Genomic DNA, 22,520 nt, shown 5'->3' with positions numbered 1-22,520 from the left:
TAATCACTTTGCCGCCATTTTATGAGAGCGGAAGTTAACTTAACCCTACGCATGGACTACATAGATCCGATTGAAATACTACATTCTTTAACAAAAAGATTCATGATTAGATTTAAAATAATTGAAAAATTTTATTTTTCACAGTACGTCGTTTTAATATATTTTATTTTTGGTCATTAGTTGAATATAAAAAATTCGTGTAATTCTTTTTCAAATAGAGGTCGCTTTTCCTTGAGAAAAACTGGTGGTTTTTTTTTCGCCACATGTGTTCGCCCTTCGCCGGTTGAGACGAACTTAACCGTCTGATTCTTTCACGCCTAGCTATTAACAAGTCCTAGAAGTTTTTTTTACGACTGAAAGATCTGTGATATTTATTAATAAAAGGAGGGAAAATGGTGCCCGAACCAAATATTCAACTAATTCAAATTTTGGAGAAAACTGTATCGTCAGGTTAGTTACTTAAATTTACTTTTTTCTACAACGGCATGGTTACAACGCCATTGATTTTTCCCGAACACTGAATGGTTTTAGTAACTGTCATTCACGTTTTGTCTAACAGAGAAGAATGAATTGGAAGCAGCCCAAAATTATCTTGAACAGGCAGCAAGAGGCAATCTGGTAAGCAACTTTCTTTGTTTCAACCAACTTTTCTCCCATTTTTGTGTTGCTAAGCAAAACTTGTATCAAATGTGGTTTGGCTAGATAAATTTAAAATTCAAACTAAGTCTCTACTTTGCTAAACTTGTACTTCTCACATAGGTTGAGTTCATCAGAGCCTTGTCTGACATTCTTGCCCATGGAGCAAATAGCCCTGTTGCCCGCATGGCAGCTGGTCTGCAGTTGAAAAATTGCTTGACTTCAAAAGATACCGATGTCAAGCTGGAATACCAGCAGAGATGGTTGTCATTCCCACACGATCTAAGGACCTATGTAAAAAAGAACATTTTAGCTGCTTTGGGTACAGAGACCATCCGCCCTAGCTCTGCTGCTCAATGTGTTGCGTACATGGCAGTTGCTGAACTACCAGTCAGTCAGTGGCCAGAATTGATATCTGTACTTGTTGCCAATGTCACTGCAGCTAACAGCACAGAAATGGTTCGGGAAGCCACTCTGGAAACGATTGGATATATTTGCCAGGATATTGTGAGTGATTCAAGTATTACATAATTTGGATGAGAAAATTATAAAATATGTTTTAAAAATGCAGGATGCTGAAGTACTAGCTACTCAGTCGAACGAGATTCTCACTGCTATCGTACATGGCATGAAACGTGAGGAACCAAGCAATCACGTCAGATTGGCTGCCACAACTGCGCTATTGAATTCATTGGAGTTCACTAAAGCTAACTTCGACAAAGAAGTATGTATTTTACTATTTGAATACCTACGTTTGTTATTACTGATCGCTTTCTAATTGTGTAGAGTGAACGGCACTTCATCATGCAAGTTGTGTGTGAAGCAACGCAATCTCCCGACACAAAAGTACGGGTTGCAGCACTTCAATGTCTGGTCAAAATTATGTCCCTATATTACCAATACATGGAGCACTACATGGGGCCAGCACTTTTTGCGGTGAGTTAATCAAACTGACAAAAAAATTTATACAAATTTTAAAGTTTTTACTCATTATTATGAATAGATTACACTGGAAGCGATGAGGTCGGAGATTGATGAAATCGCACTGCAAGGTATTGAGTTCTGGTCGAACGTTTGTGACGAAGAGGTGGATTTGGCTATCGAGGCCAGCGAAGCTGCTGAAATGGGCCGTCCGCCTGAACATACGTCTAAATTCTACGCAAAGGGAGCTCTTCAATATCTAGTTCCTGTGTTGATGCAAACGTTGACTAAACAAGAAGAGTATGATGATGAAGACGATTGGAATCCCTGTAAGGCTGCCGGTGTGTGTCTCATGTTGTTAGCCAACTGCTGTGAAGATGTCATCGTTCCTCACGTCCTTCCTTTCGTCAAGGAGAACATTGAGGTTGGATACAGTTCTTGAAATCACATTTTTGGTACAATAACATTTTCGTTTTTCAACAACTTTAGAATCCAGACTGGCGTTTCCGTGACGCCGCCGTAATGGCTTTTGGTTCTATCCTTGAAGGACCTGATGCTGTTCAGTTAAAACCTATTGTTGAACAAGCTATGCCTTTCCTTTTCAAATTGATGCATGATACAAGCGTTAATGTACGTGACACTGCAGCCTGGACGATTGGACGAGTTTGTGAAATCATCCCCGATGCAGCTGTGGCTCCCCCCAATCTTCAGCCACTGCTTCAGGCTCTCGTTACTGGACTGACTGCTGAGCCTCGTGTCGCTTCTAATGTTTGCTGGGCTTTCTCGAGCCTGGCTGAAGCTGCCTATGAAACTGCTTCACAGGTAACACTGAAAATTTGTAACTACGTTCAAATAAACCTAAATTTATGTTCTTGAGTTGAATAGGCTACCGATGGAAATGAACCAGATTCGTACTGCCTGTCTGAATATTTTGAGCCCATCGTTCAAAAGCTATTGGAAACGACTGATCGGCCTGATGCTGCTCAAGCTAACCTCCGTGCTGCTGCCTATGAAGCTTTGATGGAAATGGTCAAGAACTCGCCCAAAGATTGCTATATTACTGTACAGAAGACCACAATGGTCATCTTGGAGAGATTGCAACAGGTATTATCACTTACTCTAAAGCATGTTTTGGCATTGTAAAACGGATAAATTTTTTTAGGTTCTTAACATGGAATCCCACGTGTCGTCGCATTCGGATAGAGTCCAATACAACGATCTTCAGTCGCTGCTCTGCGCCACATTACAGAGCGTGCTTCGTAAAGTCACCCCAGAAGATGCTCCCAAGATCTCTGACCCGATCATGGCGGCCTTGCTGCAGATGTTCAATTCGAGCGCTGGGCCAAATCGTGCTGGTGGTGTTCAGGAAGATGCGTTGATGGCAGTGGCAACATTGACGGAAGTCCTTGGCGAAGGATTCATCAAGTACATGGAAGCCTTCCGTCCCTACCTTATCATGGGATTGAGAAACCACGCCGAGACTACCATCTGCCAGGCGTCCGTCGGACTGGTTGGCGACATTTGCCGAGCTCTAGGCGCCAAGATCTTGCCTTTTTGTGATTCAATCATGTCGCTTCTATTGGAGACCCTTGGCAACAACGAAGTTGATAGAAAAGTCAAACCCCAGATTTTGGCTGTATTCGGAGATATGGCTTTGGCAATCGGCCCAGAATTCAAGAAGTATCTTGAATTGGTTATTGGCATGCTGCACCAAGCATCTCAAGCCCAAGTCAACCGAGTAATTACAATTTCGTTTAATTTGAAAGTGTTTGGTTTTAATGTTTGGTTATTTGCAGAATGATTTTGATATCATGGATTATTTGAATGAACTGCGCGAATGCTGCCTTGAAGCATACACTGGAATTGTTCAGGGTCTCAAAGGGGAAGACAAAGAAACTATTGGAAATGATGTCCAGCTTATACTTCCACATGTTCCCCACATGATAAACTTCATCACTACGATTGCGAGAGACCGGGAGAAATCAGATGGCACCATTTCTGCCGCCGCTGGTCTTATTGGGTACAGGATCATTTTTTATTTAGCTAGTACTTGTATTTAATATAATTCTCTCTCAGCGATCTTTGCTCTGCCTTTGGACATCAATTGCTGCCTTTCGTTGACACTGAACCAATCACCGACATGCTGACTATTGGACGACGATCTAAAACGGGAAAGACAAAGACTCTGTCTAACTGGGCCACGAAGGAAATCCGCCGACTGAAGGCCACCGTTACTTCGAGTTGGTGAGTGTTTTAGCTGCTAGTTTTTTTAAATATTAAAATCAGAGGAACGCAAAATTCTTTATTATTTTTCTACTTAAAATACCTTACTTTATTTTAAAAGATTAAGTTTACTTTATTTTAGGTTAGGTACGTACAGTATGTTAAATATTGGTTGTAAGGTTGATTGAGAGTGAAAGAGTATGGATATGAATGCGATTCTTTGTCTTATTATCTGTTACAGATTGGCCAAATGATTGGTACGCATGCGCGTGAGGCAAAAGAGAAAAACGTGAACATTTGATGATGAAGCGTGAGTGGTGGATGAAAGTGAATCGGACTTTGCCTACTAGTATCTCTTTTCAAAACTTATTCCTCACTTCAGTACACATTCACGCAGTCTTCCATCCTCTTATCTCTTCTGTCTTTCCTTCTTTTTTTACGGATACCATCGCACCAACTATTCCTCCTTGCCAGCACTTGTTTGCCCTTCCATTTCAGTCTTAATTTTTCCCTTCACTTTTCATTTATTTTGGTTGAACGCTGTACGAATGTCCGAACGGATGTATGAGAGAGTGTGTGTATGTATGTATCCATGATGTTTGTATGTGTGTGAATGGGACGTTGTCGGCCAATTGATCTATTTGGAAAGGATGTGAGAAAATGAGACGAAATAGTTGTTTGATTGAAAGGGAAAAAAGCGAGTAAATGGGTGAGCGAAAAGGAATCTTGCACTCAAGGACATCCTAGTGTCAAACCTGTTCTGTCAACTTCTTTCCTAAACCCCTTTCTATCTAGTTAAGGTTTTCCTCTTAATCCAAGAAAAAAGGGAAGGGCTTGCACATTTAGCTTAATCAACGACTGATAACGAGAAAAACGACTTTATACTGACTACATTCTGTGTGTGTGTGTGTGTGTGTGTATGTGTGAACGTGCGTGTGTATTTTGGAGGTTTCTTGAGGCAAGTCAAGAAACTTAAAGGTTCCCCCGACTAACATTGGGAAAGATATCAGCTACTGAAAGGGATTATGTGTGCTTCTCGGTACCATTCCAATTAATTGCTAATCAATATCTTCCATGTCCCAAGTTAGTCTTAAAAATCTTTATTTTTTATTTGTTTTAAAATCTGTCAACAAATTCAGAAATTCTAATGGGAATTAGGTTTCGCTCGATTGGTTGAGTCATTCGCTTTGTAAATGAGAATACCAAGTACCTTGAGAAAATAGTCGTCGTTTAAGAAAGGACGAATAGGTAGATATTTTGAAATGACTAAATATCTGATATTTGGTTGGCTGTGGGGGGAACAGGTGGTGTGATTGTGAGTTTGCTTAATTATACGAAAAGTACAAGGGTGGTTTATATGTAATGAAAGCAAAGTGTGTGAATGGATCTTCTCCGGTGTATCTGAAACTGTGTAAATGTGACGGACATTACTTCTTAACGTGACTAATAAATGTGCGAAGTGCGGGCCCTTAAAAACACAAAATTTACTCGCCTTCATTACGGTATTTTAACACGATCGAGTTATGATGAAGCAATCAAAGAGACGGGACATTCCTTTCCCTTTCAAAAAATGACTTAATCGGTTTTGAATCAATCTTCTTTACTTCGGTTTGTATGATATTTTAAATTTGAATGCTCAATTACTGGGAATCGTTATCCCTATTTTCAGTGGAAAAAATGTGTTGATGCCTGCCATTTTTTCACTCTAAACCAATGTTGATTTTGTCGAGAGTAAATGTGATTTACTTCTTGTCATTTCTAAAATAAATATATTCAAGTTGTGATTTTCGGTCTAATTTTTTTTTTACAGGTTTCAAAAGAAAAACCTTAACGTTTCACACGATTGATTAATGAAGCTTTAGATTTTGTGGTTGTTAAATCAGTTATCCAAATAGTTAATGGTGAAAAGTTTTTGTAACCAGGAAGTAGAGGTAGCTGGCAGCAGTTAAGCCAGCATCGGTCGACTTACGGTAAAGGTGTGTAAATATATCAAACAATTTAATACACACCTCTGTGCTATGTTAGATTTTACCGTGCTGGAATCCGCTGGACTGTTATGCATTGTTAAGGACGAAAAAGCCGTATTTTTTTAAGAAAAAGGGCATCATCTTTTTTCCCGTCTCGGTCTCAGCGTCGCCTACAAACACGTGAGTATAGGGCATAGGCATGGCCAGCTGGAGTAGCCCGAAGGCCGTATGTACCGTACAGTTATTCATATCCCGGAAAACTGTACAAGAAAATTTTGGCCTTCGTTCACAATCGCGAACTTTGTGGAAAAAGTGTGTCGATCACATAACACATTTCTTTTATCTTCTCCATTTTATTCTTTCATTTGTGGAGTAATCATCTATGTTCAAAGTGAATTTTTCTTTTAAATGGTCCAGTGAATGTTATTAGAGGATGTTATGCGGACCTGCAGTTAACCCAGAAAATACCCCCAAAGGAAACGGATTCCAACATGTGTATAGCATAAAAATACCGTATGAGATAATAATCTAAGCCAGAGTAGGAAATTAGAAGGTCGGAGATGATGGTCGTCCACTCCATTTCATTTGGGAAATGGCACCTGAACAAGGAAACCGAGTAGGAATTAAGCAGAAATAGAAAGGATTTTGGTTGACGGTTTTCCCTGCTTGGGGAGTAGCAAAAGAATGAGAGAATGGAGGAGGGTGGAAGTATATATTCATGGTTATAACATTCATGGCTGTTTGCCCGATTCCCTTACCTGACGGGTTCTCTTACCTGTTGAGCCTCTTCTCCTTTATCATCTCTTACTCTTTCTCCTTCTTTTCTTCCTCCGGTTTCCTTTTCCACCCGCTTTCTTCTTCCCCTTCACTTTATCGGTTGGTAGCGCATTTCGGTCTGGCTGGCGCTAGCAGCATTCAGCAGCAGCTACAAGAGATTCAGTCGAGTCGAGTCGCTACGGCAGTTGAGAATCCCCTTCACTTCGCTCTCCCCGGTTTTCAACAACAATCACAAGAACAAGGATGTCCTCTTGGACCGGATTTTAATTTCGGCAGCATACCTTACACATTCAAAGGTAAGAAAAAATTTGTTTGATCAGATTTCATTGGTTTTTTTCTGTTGTCTTGGTTGTTGTGAATATTGCGGTGTTTCTTGAACGGCATCTGGGGTACTGGGTAGTTGCGGTTTTGGGGTCTCTTTCCTCAGTGTGTGAGCCCTTGCCAATGCTGTGTTCGTGTTGTTTTGTCCAGCCGTTTCTTGGTGTTGTGCCTTCCACTGAGGTACGGCAACTTACGGTTGGAGCGACGACCTACTTTCCCGTTTTCAGATCTCTCGACACGGATTAGCTGCTCAAGCATATTTTCAGTGTGTGTGCCCGCGGTTCAGATACATTCATCGCTGAGCCAAGCTGTCGAGACATCTGATTCCTTTGTTTTTTTAACATGTCCTGTAGATGCTTGTATATGTCAATTAGAGTTCCCGTTTTATATTCTTCAGTCCGGCAATCGCGTTTATGGTTACCCTACCACATAGCCGTTAAGTTCTGTATGGTGAAAGGACGAAATTAACGGTGTCTATTGCATGGACGACTTTGACGAACGAATGGAGCTCCAACTTTTTAAGATATACAAAAATAAAGCACAGCACAGAAGAGTAATTGCACCCAATTTTGTTAAATCTTGACGCGCTTTCTTACAATTACATGTCAGGATTTGGGTTGAAAAGAAAACAAAAATACTGTAGGTAAAAGTAAAAGCTGCGGCGTTTGCTGTTGAAAAATTCATGTAACCAAATTCTTTTTATGAGGAAAGGGAGAAAGTTGGTGTAACATTTCGTAACGAAACGAACTGATTCTAGTGTAGGCGGGGTATGCTCGCGGAGGAGGAAAGCAAACTCAACTACTCAAGCTCCTAGAATTCTTGTCTAAAGTAAAATACGAAGGTCGTTTTAGCATAATAGGAGGATATGTCTAATGGAAGTATCAAGAAAAGGAAAAGGCTGTAGATTCTATACGGTCATTGCGTTGTTTGGAATCACCCAACTGGGGACCGGAAGCTCTTTCGTCATCAAGGTCTTGTGCAATTATTTCTTGGTCGCTATTTTCATTCTTCGTAATAATACTCTTTGACCTAAGGTAATCTGTTGTCATTTAGACAACGAATCTTTCGTCAATAACACCAATTAAAGAAGAAACATCATGCAGTAATTTTGACTGAGTTACGTTTTCTCCTTCTCTGAAAGAATCAATAAAAGCAGGATATGTCCAAAACATCCACCATAATTCTAAGTAACCGTAGAAAAAAAAGAGGGAAATGCAGCTAACCTCGTTTTTATCTTGTCGGAAGATTTCTCGCACCTTTAGAGGTTATTCGTAGAGTCTCAGACTTCGTGACTGACACATATTCCATCTTTGTGCTGCGGGGGCAAAAAAAAAAAAAATAGGCGGGCGGAACTTGATCATTTGCATGGAGGAAAACCCAAAAAAGATAAAAAAATGCTCCCCCTATTTGACGGAGGCGCGGAAAAGAAAATACCGAGCATTTTTTGGGTGTATTCACTATTATTTAAACTCCCTTCCTATCCCTTTTTTCTCTCTCTCTCTATGTATACATAAAGGTTGATCGATATGCCGCGGGAGTTAGCTGTTGTTACACTTGTTCTTCTCCCCTGCAGCCATTCAAACGGAACGGGAAAGAAAGACAAAAAACAAAAAAACTTGCATTCAAACGGGAGGGGTTTCATACATAATAAGACAGTGTCCCAACCCGAGAGAGCGTCAGTTGGTGTCTTGACCACTCACCAGTGAAGGTGCGTCGCCCGTACCGGTTTTTGTGCATGCGTGTGCTGTGAGTGTGCACTGTTAAACAAAAGTAGGGATTGAATGATTTGCTTCTAAACTCATGTTTGAATCGTGAAGGGAAAACTTTACTAGCAATCAAGGATGGCCAACAAGGACCGGGCTGTGTATAGTAAACGAGTGACCCCTGGTAGGAGTAGTAGCTCGCAAGACACTTCCATATCAGATTATGGACGGGTGATTCACAGTAATTTTCATTTTGCCGAAGGACCCAGTGCCCTTTACTCTGGTCGAAGGAGCGCCCTAGAAGATTTAAGCCCAGTCAACAAACCGCTCGTCAGTTTGGATATTAATATTGATGTAAGTTCTCCTTTATTTTTATGGATGATTCAAATACCATAAAACCGTTGACCCGTTTCCCGTGAAATTATTATTATTTTTTTGTTATGAACGCAAGGTGGAAACAAAAAAGTAGAATGTTCCGCCTTAGTAGTTGACCCAATTTTTACCGTTGATGCTCACGACCGCAGTGTATTCTCTTTTTGAATGAAATGGGTCGGCCGGAAGATGATGCTCTTTCAGACTAGTTGTTGCATGCTGTGACGGTGTAGTTGTTTTAGATTATTCGACTTAATTTGCTAATTTATTGTTCTTTTGTCTTTTTTTCTTTCAATAGTCAAAACACAGCGTGAGCAGCCGAGGAGCACGGGCGCGGAGTGTTAACACGATGGCGCCTCAACAGCCGCTGATGAACGTGGCAAATGACCCAGGCGTCTCCGACGATGAGGAATACACGGAAGACGAAGAAAGTCCGTTGACCAATAACGATATCTATGGCGGCAGGTAAGAAAAAAACGCTTAACGACTTCATATAACCATCATTTCACGGAACCGTTCACGAGGAAGATGTGAGAACGGTCACGTTGGTTCACCTACCGTTATAAATGTGTAACGTGTGCCACCTGTTTCCCCTACTCCACCGTTAGTTTAAGAAAAATTGAGATTCGCATCTGGGATTCTTAAGCCGTAACAGGATACGTAATCACTGCCTATATAGGAAAAAAAGTTAGACAACATCTGTTTTAACCCATCTCTTAGCACTTGATGGTAGTAGTAGTTCTCTGCAGCTAGTCTGGGTTATTCAAACGGGATTCTCAATACTTTTGTGTTGAGGAAATTCTCGTTTTTTTTTTAACTAGATCGCCTAACCTCTTTATATTTGTGGCGAAGAATTCCAATGCTTTGTGTAAGGAACTGGTTACATTTGAATTCATTTTCGGTTGGCCTAAGACTTGCGTCCTGTTTCATCACTGGCCGTGTTCCGCCAGAAAGAAGCTAGAGATTTTTAAGAATTCACGGCATGCGTATAGTTTAAGAGTCATCATATTATTCACTGCTGGCTTCATAGCCTTTTTTGAAATAAAGATTGGCCCCCCACCGACAAAGCATATCAGTGTCCAGACGGACAAAAAAATGTGAATGGCACAGACGGATAAGGTCAGGTGTTTTGCCTGAGATACACACCTTGCACGTCCTTTCCAATTGGCAATCATAGTGAAAGTTTTCTAGTGCAGTTAGCTCATATTTTTTCTTATTTTTGTCGTCTAAAAAAGAAAAGAACGAGGCCGAATCGAGTGAAAGGGAAGCGAAAAAAGAAGACTGAATAACAAAAATAAAAGCATAAGCCCGGCAGCTAAATGGGTCTTTTTCTTTGTAAAACTCCTCTCTCTTTCTCTCTCTCTACACGTAGTCTTACCCATTGAATTTTCATCCATATCTCGACTTCCAGCTTAGCAAACGACAAGAACGTGAAAGAAACATATATATATTTTTTTCATTTCATTATCTTTCTTCTAAGTAACGAACCTTGGCTGGTCGTGAACCAAAAACATTCCAACTGAATCACGTCACGCCTTGATTAGAAAGGAAAGCTTCTAGTATTTGGTGACTTGCTGGGTTGCTGTGGGACCCTGGTTTTGGTTCTTTGGGTACTCTTAAAGGGGTTTTTGAATTTCAAGCTTACCTTGTGTACGTGCACCTGTACATACTATTATCGACGCTGTTGTCATCGAGGTATGTACGCAATACATTACGATGTCGTGCTGGCGACTCTTTTCACCTGGAACCATTCCCCCTCATTCGTGACGTATATTTTTTGTCGCAATTCCGGAACGTCAAGAAAAAAATTTTTAAGGGAAGAAGGTGGTCTAGTTGAAATGATGTGCCGTAATAAAACACGGCCAGACAAACCGCGCCCTATTTTTCTTCCTTCCCCCGAGTAGCAACCCTTTCTAAACTTGGGATGTTATTTATTTGGGTATTGAAATGAATTAAGGTCATTTCTTTATTTGACTGTTGTTGTTGTTACCCGCTTGGCAATGTCCGAGGGACTTGCGTCTGATGTGGGACCACACCCATTTCGAAAAGAAATCCGAGGTCAAAAGAGAACAAAAGAATTGCTTTCTTTTTCAACCCGTTCTTTCCACTTTTTTTTAAGACCTTCATGATCTTTATCAAGAACGATAATCGGAAAACTTTCGTAACTGTTCCAAGCCGTTTGCTTTGTTTTTGCTAATGATTTGGTTTTTTAAAACGTGATTTTTTTTTCCCACTCGCAGCCAAAGAAGCGCAATCGACACGAAAGGATGGGACGTGTTTCGCAATTTACCACCGGAAGATGTGAGTGGTTCTCTTGCCAATCAAAAGGTTGTCGAGGCGACAGTCAAAATCTTCAAGGTAGTGGCCTACCTGTTGACATTTATTATCGTCCTTTCGGCCGGAGTCATCTCCAAAGGCACCGTCTTGTTTATGACCTCTCAAATCAAACCTGGACGCTCAACTGAATACTGCACTCGACGTAAATCTCTTTCAGCGGCCATCAAATACCTGCATCTTCTAACTGTTGGTTTTATTACAAATTAGGAGATGGGCGATCGTTTCAAGCGCACGTGAGCGAAGAGGAGCGCGTCTCGTGGATGTGGGCGCTACTTTTCAGTTTCGTCATTCCCGAATTCTTCATGTGGTTCCGTTCGTCACGTATTTGTTTCTTTCGACAATGGAAAAGGCCTCGTTTCTTCGATTTTATCATCGTCGTTCTCTTCGAGACATTTCACGTCGTTGGTGTCGCCATGCTCATCTACGCCGTCTTACCCAACATGAAGGTGGTCCAGGGTGCTATGCTCACGAATTGTGTCTGCCTCGTTCCCGGCATTCTTGGCATGCTGTCGCGCAATTCCAAGGAATCGAAGCGATTCGCCAAATCGATTGTCGACATTTTAGCTATCGTGGCCCAGCTCAGTGGATGCTTCCTCTGGGTTATTCCGGAATTGAACAAGACGAACTGGCAGCACGTTTGGATGTTGCCTACTTCGCTCATTCTGACGTCGTTTGGATGGTGGGAGAATTACGTCGACAAACATTCACCAATCGGTTCGTGCGGTTTTAACTTGTTTGGACCGGAACGGCAATAACTCTGTCATTTCTTTATTTAGGGTTTGTCAAATATTTGGGCAAGATCAAGGAAAAGATGAAATCGACCCGTTACTTCACCTACATATTTGTAAGCGTGTGGAAAGTGATGGTCTTTTTTACTTCCATGCTCTTGATCGAACTCCTCACTGTCGGCAAAATGGACAACATTTTCCTGTTCTTCCAACCGGGTTTCGGCGATCACAAGGTCAATTTGACCGAGATTATTTCTAACAAATTTGCTCAGCTGGATATTCCCGGTGCTGGACGTCTGACTGAAACGGAAACCATCTCATCCTGGCCCAATACAGCCATCTACCTTTGCGTTATTCAATCATTCGCCGCTTTCCTTTGCTTTGGACTCGGAAAATTCGCTTGCAAAATTTGCATCCAGGTATGTTATGAAAAAATGAATCAATGCTCAAGGTGGTTGAGTTGTCCATTTATTTTACTGACACTGGCCTTTCTCTTTTTTTTCCAATCCAGGGTTTCAGCTACGCTTTTCCAGTAAACTTGACTATTCCAGTTACAATTTCTCTCTTGATTGCCTTTTGCGGCTTGCGGATTGGCAATCCGTGCATGTTTTCTGACACTATTCCACCTTATTTGTATTGGGATTGTCCCAACGGCGATTTCCTTACCGAAGTCATCACCAATCAATACGCCTGGGTCTGGCTCCTTTGGCTCCTGTCGCAGACTTGGATCACGTTGCACATCTGGACTCCGAAATGCGAACGTTTGGCTCACACCGAGAAATTGTTCGTCAATCCCTTTTATTGCTCGCTTCTAATCGACCAGTCGATGGGTATGAACCGGCGACGTGACGACGAAAGCGATGTCAAAACGGAAGACATTGAACTGGAACGCGACGGAGTTGCCGATACGGACATGACTCAATATTACGAAACGATATCTATTGGCACGGAATCGTCAACAGCCACACCCAAAACCATCAAGGCCTCCGATAACATCACTCGCATCTACACCTGCGCAACTATGTGGCACGAAACAACTGAAGAGATTCTGACCTTCTTGAAGTCAATCTTCCATATGGACGAGGACCAGTCTGCCCGTCGTGTCGCTCAAAAATATCTCAAGGTAAGCAACGCCCAGTTTCACTGGAATCGCCGATGGATGTTTTTGTTTTGTCTGAAAATCTGACGTTGAATTTTAATCGACCCTGAATAATTCTATAATGGATTTATTATTTCAATTAGATTGTCGATCCCGATTATTACGAATACGAAACCCACATCTTTTTCGATGACGCCTTCGAGTTGAGTGACCACAGTGACGAAGACGTGGTAGCTAACCGATTCGTAAAGTTGCTAATGAACGTCATGGATGAGGCAGCATCACACGTCCATCAGACCAACATCCGACTTCGCCCGCCTAAAAAGTACCCAACACCCTATGGAGGTCGCCTTGTTTGGACCCTACCCGGCAAGACCAAGATGATTGCTCACTTGAAGGACAAGGGCAAAATCCGTCACAGGAAGCGATGGAGTCAAGTCATGTACATGTACTACCTTTTGGGACACAAACTTATGGAGTTGCCTATCTCGGTCGATCGTAAGGAAGTTGTTGCCGAGAACACGTACTTGCTCACCCTTGACGGAGACATTGACTTTTTGCCCAACGCTGTACAACTCTTGGTCGATTTGATGAAAAAGAACCGTAACCTGGGCGCCGCTTGCGGACGCATTCATCCCGTCGGATCCGGCCCTATGGTGTGGTACCAACTCTTCGAATACGCTATCGGCCATTGGCTCCAAAAGGCTACCGAACATATGATTGGCTGCGTCTTGTGTAGTCCTGGTTGCTTCTCTCTCTTCAGAGGAAAAGCTCTTATGGATGACAACGTTATGCGCAAGTACACGACCCGCTCCGACGAAGCCAGACATTACGTCCAGTACGATCAGGGCGAAGATCGTTGGCTCTGTACCTTACTCCTCCAGCGTGGCTATCGTGTCGAATACTCCGCCGCTAGTGACGCCTACACTCACTGTCCCGAAGGTTTCAATGAATTTTATAACCAACGTCGTCGCTGGGTTCCATCCACCATGGCCAACATTATGGATTTGCTGGGCGATTACAAACGAACCATCAAAATCAACGACAACATTTCGCTGCCTTACATTTTCTACCAGAGCATGTTGATGGGTGGTACGATCCTTGGACCCGGTACCATTTTCCTCATGTTGGTGGGTGCTTTCGTCGCCGCTTTCCGTATTGACAACTGGACTAGCTTCATCTACAATTTGGTCCCCATTCTCCTTTTCATGTTCATTTGCTTTGTCGCTAAATCAGAAATTCAGGTGAGACAATTTAACGTTATTATTTAAATTGATCAACCAAATTAACGTTGTCTTATTTATTTTACAGCTACTTTTGGCCCAAATATTATCAGCCTGTTATGCCTTAATCATGATGGCTGTAATTGTTGGTACAGCGTTACAGTTAGGCGAGGACGGCATCGGTTCACCTTCAGCTATTTTCTTGATAGCCTTATCGGGCTCATTCTTTATAGCAGCCTGTCTCCATCCGCAAGAGTTTTGGTGCGTCGTACCGGGTCTTCTCTATTTGATGATGATTCCCTCTATGTACTTGCTGTTGATTCTCTATTCCATCATCAACTTGAACGTCGTCTCATGGGGAACACGTGAAGTCCAAACCAAAAAATCTAAAAAGGTATCAACTCGTTTTGTAAACTACTTTGAGCTTTTGACTAACAATTCCACTTGTTTTCATTCAGGAAATTGAAAGGGAAAAGAAAGAAGCTGAAGAAGATGCTAAAAAAGCCAAAATGCAAAAGAAATCTGGCTTACTTGGATTTTTCAACAGTTCTATGACGGATTCGGAGGAAGGATCGCTAGAACTGAGCTTTGCTGGACTTTTCAAGATCATGTGTTGTACCCATCAGAAAGCTGTCGACGAGAAACAACAGTTGCTTCGCATAGCTGACACTTTGGAATCCCTCAACAAACGATTAGACGTCATTGAAAGGTAATTCGATCTAATTCTTAACATATTGCAAAAACTATATCGATTCTTGGTATAAACAGAGCTGTCGATCCGCACGGTTTGATGGCACCTCGCCGTCGCTCCATGTCGCGTACTTCACACCGCGGAGGAGGCGGTGTCGATGGATTGGCTTCCGTTCATGAAAATGATGGTGGATCCAATTCTGACGACAGTGATGACGAAAGTGATAGCGTTGGTAAGGCTCTTGGTAATAAATGCTTTTCGTGTGAATCTCTTACCCATTTTTTTTGCATTTTCTAAGAACCCAAAACTGAACGTGACGACCTAATCAATCCCTACTGGATCGAAGATAAGGATCTTAAGCGTGGAGAGGTGGACTACTTGTCTGGCCCTGAAATCCAATTCTGGAAAGACTTGCTTGACAAATATTTGTACCCCATCGACGAGAACAAAGAAGAACAGGTATGCTTGTTGTTTTTGGTTCATGTCATTGACCGTGTAAAGAATATTTTTTCATCCATATTTTAATTAGGCTCGTATTGCGTCTGATTTGATTGAGCTGCGGAACAAGTCCGTCTTCTTCTTCTTCATGTTCAATGCTCTTTTCATCTTGATTGTGTTCTTGCTGCAACTGAACAAAGGTGCTCTGCACGTTGATTGGCCTCTGGGTGTCAAAACCAACATTACCTACATCGAAGAAACCTCCGAGGTACGTGATGAAAATTTAATTCTTGTATTAAGATTTTTTTAACATCATTTATTTAATTTCATGTAGGTTTTGATCACTAAAGAGTACTTGCAACTCGAACCTATTGGTCTGGTTTTCGTCTTCTTCTTCGGCTTGATTCTTATTATCCAGTTTGTGGCCATGTTGTTCCATCGTTTTGGAACATTGTCCCACATTTTGGCCTCTACTGAACTTAGCTGCAGTCGCAAGGTACCGTTGTTCGACTTTCAGTATTTATGGTCTGACTTAATTATACTGTTTTTAAATTAGGTTGACGACTTGTCCGAAGATGCTTTTATTGACAAAAACGCTGTCGAAATTGTTCGTAATTTACAACGGTTGCGAGGCATTGACGACGCTGACGAGGATAACGAATCCGGTTCTTATCGCGATCGCATTGGTCATCGACGAACGATTCACAACTTGGAAAAACAGAAGCAGAAGAAACGCGTTACTGGCACGTTGGATGTGGCTTTCAAGAAGCGCTTCTTTTCAATGACTGCCGAAGGCGAGATTGAAGGTAAACATCCAAAATCCAATGTCAATTACAATGAAATAATTTAAACGGTTTCCATCACTTCCACAGATACCCCGGTAATGAGCAATATGCGCAAGATCCCCATGCGTCGTGAGACCATCAAGGCCCTTGAGGTCCGTCGAAACACAGTTATGGGAGAGGCTCGTAAACGATCGACCATGCAGACACTTGGAGCCAACAATGAATTTAACCGTAACAAAGCCCGGCATCGTACTAAAGCTACCGTTGTCGGAAACACTGTCGAGCGCATATACTCACTCAACGCTCAACTCAACCAAGTGGTAGGTACCGGTAATGGAGCCGCAAATCCCAACGAAGGCTATGAAATGAGCTCGGACGACGAGCGTTCAAACGTCACCCGCAACTCAGTGCGCCATACGCAACCAACGCCGCAGCCCGTCCTGGCTGAAGTGCGTAACAGTCAGTTGTGAGCCGATGATGCTCAATTGATGCTGAAGAATCACCGTCTATAAGACTGAATTCGACTACTCTTCTGTCTCTCCCTTTCCCTTTTTTACAAAATTGATTATCGACCATAATGGGTTTTACTTACGATTGATTGCTTGCATAAGCATCTTATTAACTTGTAATTTTTAAAAGATGGACTATTCATGTACAAAAAAAAATACATTTTAAAATTTAAAATCTTTTATTCTTTTCTAAAAACATTCGTAAATAAATCAGTGATGAAGATAAGGTTATTTGTATTTAATTGCCAATCCTTCCGCTAGTCTGCAGAACACGTGTAGTCAGTTGTTCCGTCTGATGTTGCTTTGAATTGGCTTACGATTTATGTCGAACTGTTGCTGGGATTGTGAAGTTTTAAAGTAATGGACGAATACTATTTTGAGTAAGTTTTGTTTTGTGGATTAAATTGCTTGTGAAAACATTGGGGCCTTATTCGGTGAAAACTAGAGTCTGCAACTTTTAGTTCTCACATGCATATTATCATTTTGGACTCATCAATAGAATTAGATTTCCATGAAATGGCTCATACTCTCAAAGGAGTTTTTGTTGATTCTAATTACTGTTTCATTTTTATAGAAGTGGAAAATTGCCTATGTCTATTGCAAACAAACAATTTGACCCTGTTTGGCTGACGGTTGAGAATGATCTTAATGAGGATGGTGTTGTTTATTTGTCTAAGGTAAGTCTGTTTAGAAGGACATTTTTCTATGAAGTGGTTTATTTTAGCTTTGATGTACAATTTTAGGAAGCAATAGATTCACTTGAGCTCTCCTCAGGAGACTCAGTTCTTATTAAAGGAAAACAGAATAAAGAGACAGTCAGTATTCCACATGCTGATGATGCCATTATTGATTTCAACGAAATTAGAATGGACTCTAGTATCAGAGACTACTTGCGTGTTAGCCTGGGTGATAAAGTGTTATTGTCTCCTGTGAAGTACAACAAGTTTGGCAAAATCATTCATGCTTTGAATGAAGACTATGCGATGATTGCAAAATCTGATGTTAGTGATGTAGATGGGCTTGTGAAAGAACTACCAAATTTGGAGCTGGGAGGTCCTTCGGGTGACACATCTGATGTGGATAAAAATGGTACATTTTTAAAAACTCCATTTATATTATATTCACTAAAGGCGTTTTTTCAAATGCACATAGTTGATGAAAAGAAACTTGTTCTATTCAACAGCGTCGTCGTTCCAGTTCCAGACACGGTATCAGAATGCATCGTTGAAGTGCAGTCTCAACGTGAAAAAGAAGAAAGACTTATGAAACCTAATTTCGAAGAAATAATGCGTTTTTGTGCGATTATTTAAAGTTTTTTTTTTTTTTTTTACTAATTTACACTTTTTTGGCCCGAGTAACTACTTGATGCGAGTAAACCAAGATAAATTTTAAAAATAGCAAGACTTTATTACCAAATTTGGTTGCTAGACTTACGCAACCGTAACCAACCAATCTCCAGCAACGTTAACCTGCAGAAGGAAAGACCAGTTTACATGTCCTTCACACTCGAAGGTCACAGAGATCATTACGTAAAAGATAAAACGTGGCATGCAGTGGTGTAGAGGTTGGGTGAGAACGGGATGTGTTACAACCATTTGGTATTCATTTTGATATTGGTTGTTGTAGACCCATCCCCAGCAAAGTCAACCTGCAGAAGGAAAGGACAGTCATACTCGAAGGTCACGGAGATCTTTACGTAAAACGTATCATGCAGTGGTGTAGAGGCTGGGTGAGAACGACACGTGTTGCACCATTATCAATCAGGTACAATAGCCGCAAGGCTTTCGAGGTGAGGGTGAGAAAACAAATCGTATAAAAGGAGAGAGAAAAAGTGAAGCAGAATCAGTCGAGTGAAATGTAGACCCATCCCCAGCAACGTCAAACTAAAAAAGGAAAGGGAAGTCCGCCATTCCTTCATGCTCGAAGGTCACGGAGATCATTACGTGAAACGTGTTATGCAGTGGTGTAGAGGTTGGGTGAGAACGGGATCATCATTATCAAGCAGGTAAAATAGCTGCAAGCCATAACCATTTGGTATTCATTTTGATATTGGTTTTTGTCGACCCACACCCAGCAACTTCAAACTGCAGAAGGAAAGGCCAGTTTGACGCTCGAAGGTCACGGAGATCATTATGTAAAACGTATCATGCGACGGCGGAGAGGTTGGGTGAGAAAGGTACGTGTTTCATCATTATCAAACAGGTACAATACCCGCAAGGCTTAAGAGGTGAGGGTGATCAAAAAATCGTATAAAAAGGAGACGAAAAAGGCCAGAGACATCAGTCGAGTGAGCATCTCCGACACGGCAACAACTGCAGCGTACTATTTGTCACCATCTGCCTTCTTCACCTTATTGCCAGTTCGCATCCATGGGTAAATATTCTGTTTGTTACATTTGAGATTTCTATTAATGCCAATTATTTTCTGTTTGTTAATATGCAAATTCTTATAGAATATTAATCTTGAATTTGTTTACTGTCTAGTTAATAAGGCGTCGTATGCTGTTCATGAGTGTTGTATCGTTGATTGATGGGTCGACCACTGGTGTACTGATGTCTCCTCGGTATGGCGGATACCAAACTGCAACACCGCCGCCTTACTACCCAAAAGCAACTTACGCAACGACCAGTTACTGCACCGAGGTCTACAGTACTACACTACTAAGGCACCGGAGTTTTGTACCATAACTTACGCTGCCCCGAGCCACTACACTGACGCCCTGAAGTATTACTCTGCCCTGAGTTACTACACCACCAAGGCGACGGAGTACTTACTACATGACTACGCATGCTGCCCCATCCTACTACACCGAGGCTTCTAAGTATAACTTTGTTCTCAGCTACTTATTGCACCGATTTTCCTAAATACTACTCTGTTCCCAGCTGCTACACCGAGGCTCCCGCTGATTACTCTACCAAAAAGGGTCGAATACTACACCGAAGCGGTAAAGTACTATTCTGCCCCGATCTACACAACCACAACTGAGGCGGCCAAGTATTACGCAGTCCCGATTTACTACACAGAAGCTGCTCTTTCGTGCTACGTTGAACAGAAATACTACACTGATGCTCCAGTTCACTACACCACGACCTGCTCTACACCTAGCTACAACACCGCAGCCCCCAAGTACTACACCGAAGAAGCCTATTACACAACAACGTATGCTGCCCAGTGTACTACACCGAGGCTCCCAAGTACTACATCACTAAGGCACCGGAATTCTACACGTCTATGTATGCTGCCCCTAACTACTACACCAAGGCCCTGCATTACTACAACACTGAAGCGCTCAAGTACTACACTACAACCTACGCTGCCCCGGGCTACTACACCAACGTCCCGGAGTAAAGAAAAAAAGAAGTCGTGCGCGAACTGCAGTGCCCTATCTGTCACCAACTGCATTCCTCATCGTGTAATCGATTCGCAATTATGGGTAAATATTCTTATTTTACATTGAGTTTTGTATCAATTCTATGTTTTTTCTATTTGTTAATATGCCTGTTAATATTTAATATTAATGTTTAAATTTATTTACTGTTTATTTAACTATGGCGTCGTGCTCCTGTTGGGTGTTGTATCGTTGATGGCTGGGTCGACCGTTGGTGTAGTGATGTCTCCTTGGTATGGTGGAAACTAAACCGCAACGCCGCCGCCTTTCTATCCAAAAGCAAGTTACGCAACGACCAGTTCCTGTACCGAAGTCTTCAAGTACTAAAACTACCGGAGTTTTATACCACAACTTACGCTGCCCCGAGCCACTACACTGACGCCCTAAAGTATTACTCTGCCCTGAGTTACTACACCACCAAGGCGACAGAGTACTACTTGACAACGTATGCTGCCCATCCTCCTACACCGAGGCTCCCAAGTATTACTCTGTTCTCAGCTACTTATTGCACCGATTTTCCTAAATACTACTGTTTCCAGCTGCTACACCGAAGCTCCCGCTGATTACTCCACCAAAACGGTCGAATACTACACCGAAGCGCCAAAGTACTATTCTGCCCCGATCTACACAACCACAGCTGAGGCGGCCAAGTATTACGCAGTCCCGATTTACTACACAGAAGCTGCTCTTTCGTGCTACGTTGAACAGAAATACTACACTGATGCTCCAGTTTACTACACCACGACTTGCTCTACACCTGGCTACAACACCGCAGCCCCCAAGTACTACACCGAAGAAGCCGCCTATTACCCAACCACGTACGCTGCCTAGTATACTACATCGAGGAATTAAGTATTACCCTGCTCCAAACTACTACCAAGGTTCATATGTATTACATCAGCAATTCTCCCGACTATGTCACCACTACTTACGGTGCTCCGAACTATACACCGAAGTTCTAAAGTATTTCTCTGGATGTGTTGAAAGATTGCTGAAATACAAGATTGATTGATAAATAACAAGTGCATGTCTCAATTTTCTCCTTAAATACCTTTCCTTCTGCTGATAATTGCATGATGATGTGAGAAAATATTTCTGAGTGCTATGTAAACTTACAAATAATTGATCTTGCAAAATACAACAATAAAAATTCAAACTCATGTCTACATTTCAATAATATTTACTCTTTCCTTTTTATAAATTTTTTTTTCTATCATTAAAAGAACAACAACCAATATTTTTCTAAGATTCAAAGTTATATTTTTAAAAATACCTATTGTTCTGCTAAGTCCAGACTTTTGTTTTTGAAAATTTTTTTAAAAAAATTCCCCTTATAAAAAGTTTTTAAAATTCTCGCGAAAAATTCTATTGCAACAAAATTTATTTTATTTATCGAATATTTTATTGCATACAAAATTTATTTCATAATATTTACATATTTATTTTCCTGTGGCCCCCAGGGGGGGGGGCCTGTCGCTTTCTCTACCGCGATAATAACATGATGCAAGTTATATGCAAGTTATTATTTGTTTGGCGCAGAAAGCTTGTTTAATCTAGCAGTTCTCGACTGTGTCAAACCTGATATTGATCAGGCTGCCTCAGTTGTATACTGCATGATTGAATGAAAACTCGAGAGACAACAGATCAAACTTTTCAGCAAGCAGTTAACACAGAGCAATTTCATGGCATGGATGAAAACGACAACACAAAAATTTTGAAGTCAGGAACCCAGATGGAACAGCTCAGCTACAACGGCACAGCAACTTCTGGATTACACTGCAACCACATGCTGCATACAACAGTTCAATGTGTCTTCGTCACACCTTTCACCATTTGGCTGCAACAAGGTAACCACCAGCGTTAAAGAAGTGTTTGTTGTACCTGTTTAAGAGAAGAAAATTATTTTCGAGAAACACAACTGTGTACACATGCATACTCATTATAACCAAAGAATACAAAGAGTAACAGAAAACTACCTAGTCCAACAGAATAACTTTGATATGTGATTCAAAATTTCTATAGTGGCGGAGCAAATTGGTCTACTCTCTAGTCATGTTAACTAAATCTGTAGTACTTTTGCAAGACATTTGATCAAAATAATTACTTTTTGCTGTTGAATGGGATGAGACGTACGCCAAAGAACAGGCAGCGAGACGCACGAGGCACGCCATTTCGGAAATGTACAGGCACTTCCAAGTCTGAGTTGAATGATTTGGCAAATTGGTTTCTACGTGCTAAATCATCTGTAAATTTTAACATCAACATTTTACATTCAATAACAATATGAAATTAACAATAAATACCTTTTAATTTTCATCGTGAGAAACGTCACAACTCACAACCAACAACCCATCTCTGCTGCGTCTTGGAACAAAATGGCGTCTAAGCGTCACTGAAGACAC

General features: G+C 41.5%; 3 protein-coding genes and 1 long non-coding RNA gene across 7 annotated transcripts; 3 read left to right on the top strand and 1 right to left on the bottom strand.

The window, feature by feature from the left end:
* The first annotated feature begins 202 nt into the window (after positions 1–202).
* On the top strand, positions 203–5,564 carry LOC124192395 (importin subunit beta-1-like). Its single transcript, XM_046585636.1, has 12 exons — positions 203–450; positions 560–618; positions 760–1,143; positions 1,208–1,360; positions 1,423–1,572; positions 1,640–1,981; positions 2,047–2,379; positions 2,443–2,661; positions 2,720–3,295; positions 3,354–3,577; positions 3,634–3,801; positions 4,022–5,564. Coding segments are annotated over exons 1-12 (2,667 nt in total). The 5' UTR covers positions 203–392; the 3' UTR covers positions 4,023–5,564.
* Positions 5,565–6,057: 493 nt separating this feature from the next.
* On the top strand, positions 6,058–16,905 carry LOC124192393 (chitin synthase chs-2-like). Of its 3 annotated transcripts, none has more exons than XM_046585633.1 (16): positions 6,058–6,820; positions 8,811–8,902; positions 9,219–9,385; positions 11,161–11,399; positions 11,465–11,971; positions 12,034–12,404; positions 12,497–13,108; positions 13,228–14,328; positions 14,396–14,701; positions 14,766–15,016; positions 15,076–15,230; positions 15,297–15,457; positions 15,528–15,704; positions 15,771–15,932; positions 15,993–16,242; positions 16,309–16,905. In XM_046585633.1, exons 1-16 carry the CDS (start codon positions 6,466–6,468, stop codon positions 16,689–16,691), a joined length of 5,289 nt encoding a protein of 1,762 aa, XP_046441589.1. In that variant the 5' UTR covers positions 6,058–6,465; the 3' UTR covers positions 16,692–16,905. The 3 variants fall into 3 exon arrangements, with proteins under 3 accessions (XP_046441589.1, XP_046441591.1, XP_046441590.1); XM_046585634.1 differs by lacking the exon at positions 6,058–6,820 and adding an exon at positions 8,426–8,732; XM_046585635.1 differs by lacking the exon at positions 8,811–8,902 and having other exon boundaries at positions 6,641–6,820.
* A 74-nt stretch (positions 16,906–16,979) lies between these two features.
* On the top strand, positions 16,980–18,125 carry LOC124192396 (transitional endoplasmic reticulum ATPase-like). Of its 2 annotated transcripts, none has more exons than XM_046585639.1 (4): positions 16,980–17,110; positions 17,305–17,407; positions 17,474–17,819; positions 17,914–18,125. In XM_046585639.1, exons 1-4 carry the CDS (start codon positions 17,091–17,093, stop codon positions 17,994–17,996), a joined length of 552 nt encoding a protein of 183 aa, XP_046441595.1. In that variant the 5' UTR covers positions 16,980–17,090; the 3' UTR covers positions 17,997–18,125. The 2 variants fall into 2 exon arrangements, with proteins under 2 accessions (XP_046441595.1, XP_046441593.1); XM_046585637.1 differs by having other exon boundaries at positions 17,883–18,125.
* A 3,532-nt stretch (positions 18,126–21,657) lies between these two features.
* On the bottom strand, positions 21,658–22,496 carry LOC124192213. Its single transcript, XR_006873614.1, has 2 exons — positions 22,223–22,496; positions 21,658–21,999 (listed from the first exon to the last, which is right to left on the bottom strand). It is a non-coding gene; the product is annotated as an uncharacterized LOC124192213 (long non-coding RNA).
* Positions 22,497–22,520: the final 24 nt, after the last annotated feature.

Source organism: Daphnia pulex, chromosome 4 (genome assembly GCF_021134715.1).
Source record: "Daphnia pulex isolate KAP4 chromosome 4, ASM2113471v1".
Lineage (NCBI taxonomy): Eukaryota > Metazoa > Arthropoda > Branchiopoda > Diplostraca > Daphniidae > Daphnia > Daphnia pulex.
Note: the sequence above shows the minus strand (reverse complement) of the source record. Positions and strands in the feature narration are given on the sequence as shown.

Excerpts from the sequence above, each read along its gene's own strand:
- LOC124192395 (XM_046585636.1), top strand. The coding sequence starts at position 393 with ATGGTGCCCGAACCAAATATTCAACTAATTCAAATTTTGGAGAAAACT. Across the intron at positions 619-759 it reads AGGCAGCAAGAGGCAATCTG|GTTGAGTTCATCAGAGCCTT; the intron begins GTAAGCAACTTT and ends CTTCTCACATAG. Across the intron at positions 1,573-1,639 it reads TGGGGCCAGCACTTTTTGCG|ATTACACTGGAAGCGATGAG; the intron begins GTGAGTTAATCA and ends TATTATGAATAG.
- LOC124192393 (XM_046585633.1), top strand. The coding sequence starts at position 6,466 with ATGGTTATAACATTCATGGCTGTTTGCCCGATTCCCTTACCTGACGGG. Across the intron at positions 14,702-14,765 it reads AAACCAAAAAATCTAAAAAG|GAAATTGAAAGGGAAAAGAA; the intron begins GTATCAACTCGT and ends GTTTTCATTCAG. Across the intron at positions 16,243-16,308 it reads TGCCGAAGGCGAGATTGAAG|ATACCCCGGTAATGAGCAAT; the intron begins GTAAACATCCAA and ends TCACTTCCACAG.
- LOC124192396 (XM_046585637.1), top strand. The coding sequence starts at position 17,091 with ATGGACGAATACTATTTTGA. Across the intron at positions 17,111-17,304 it reads ATGGACGAATACTATTTTGA|AAGTGGAAAATTGCCTATGT; the intron begins GTAAGTTTTGTT and ends TCATTTTTATAG. Across the intron at positions 17,820-17,882 it reads ATCTGATGTGGATAAAAATG|TTGATGAAAAGAAACTTGTT; the intron begins GTACATTTTTAA and ends AAATGCACATAG.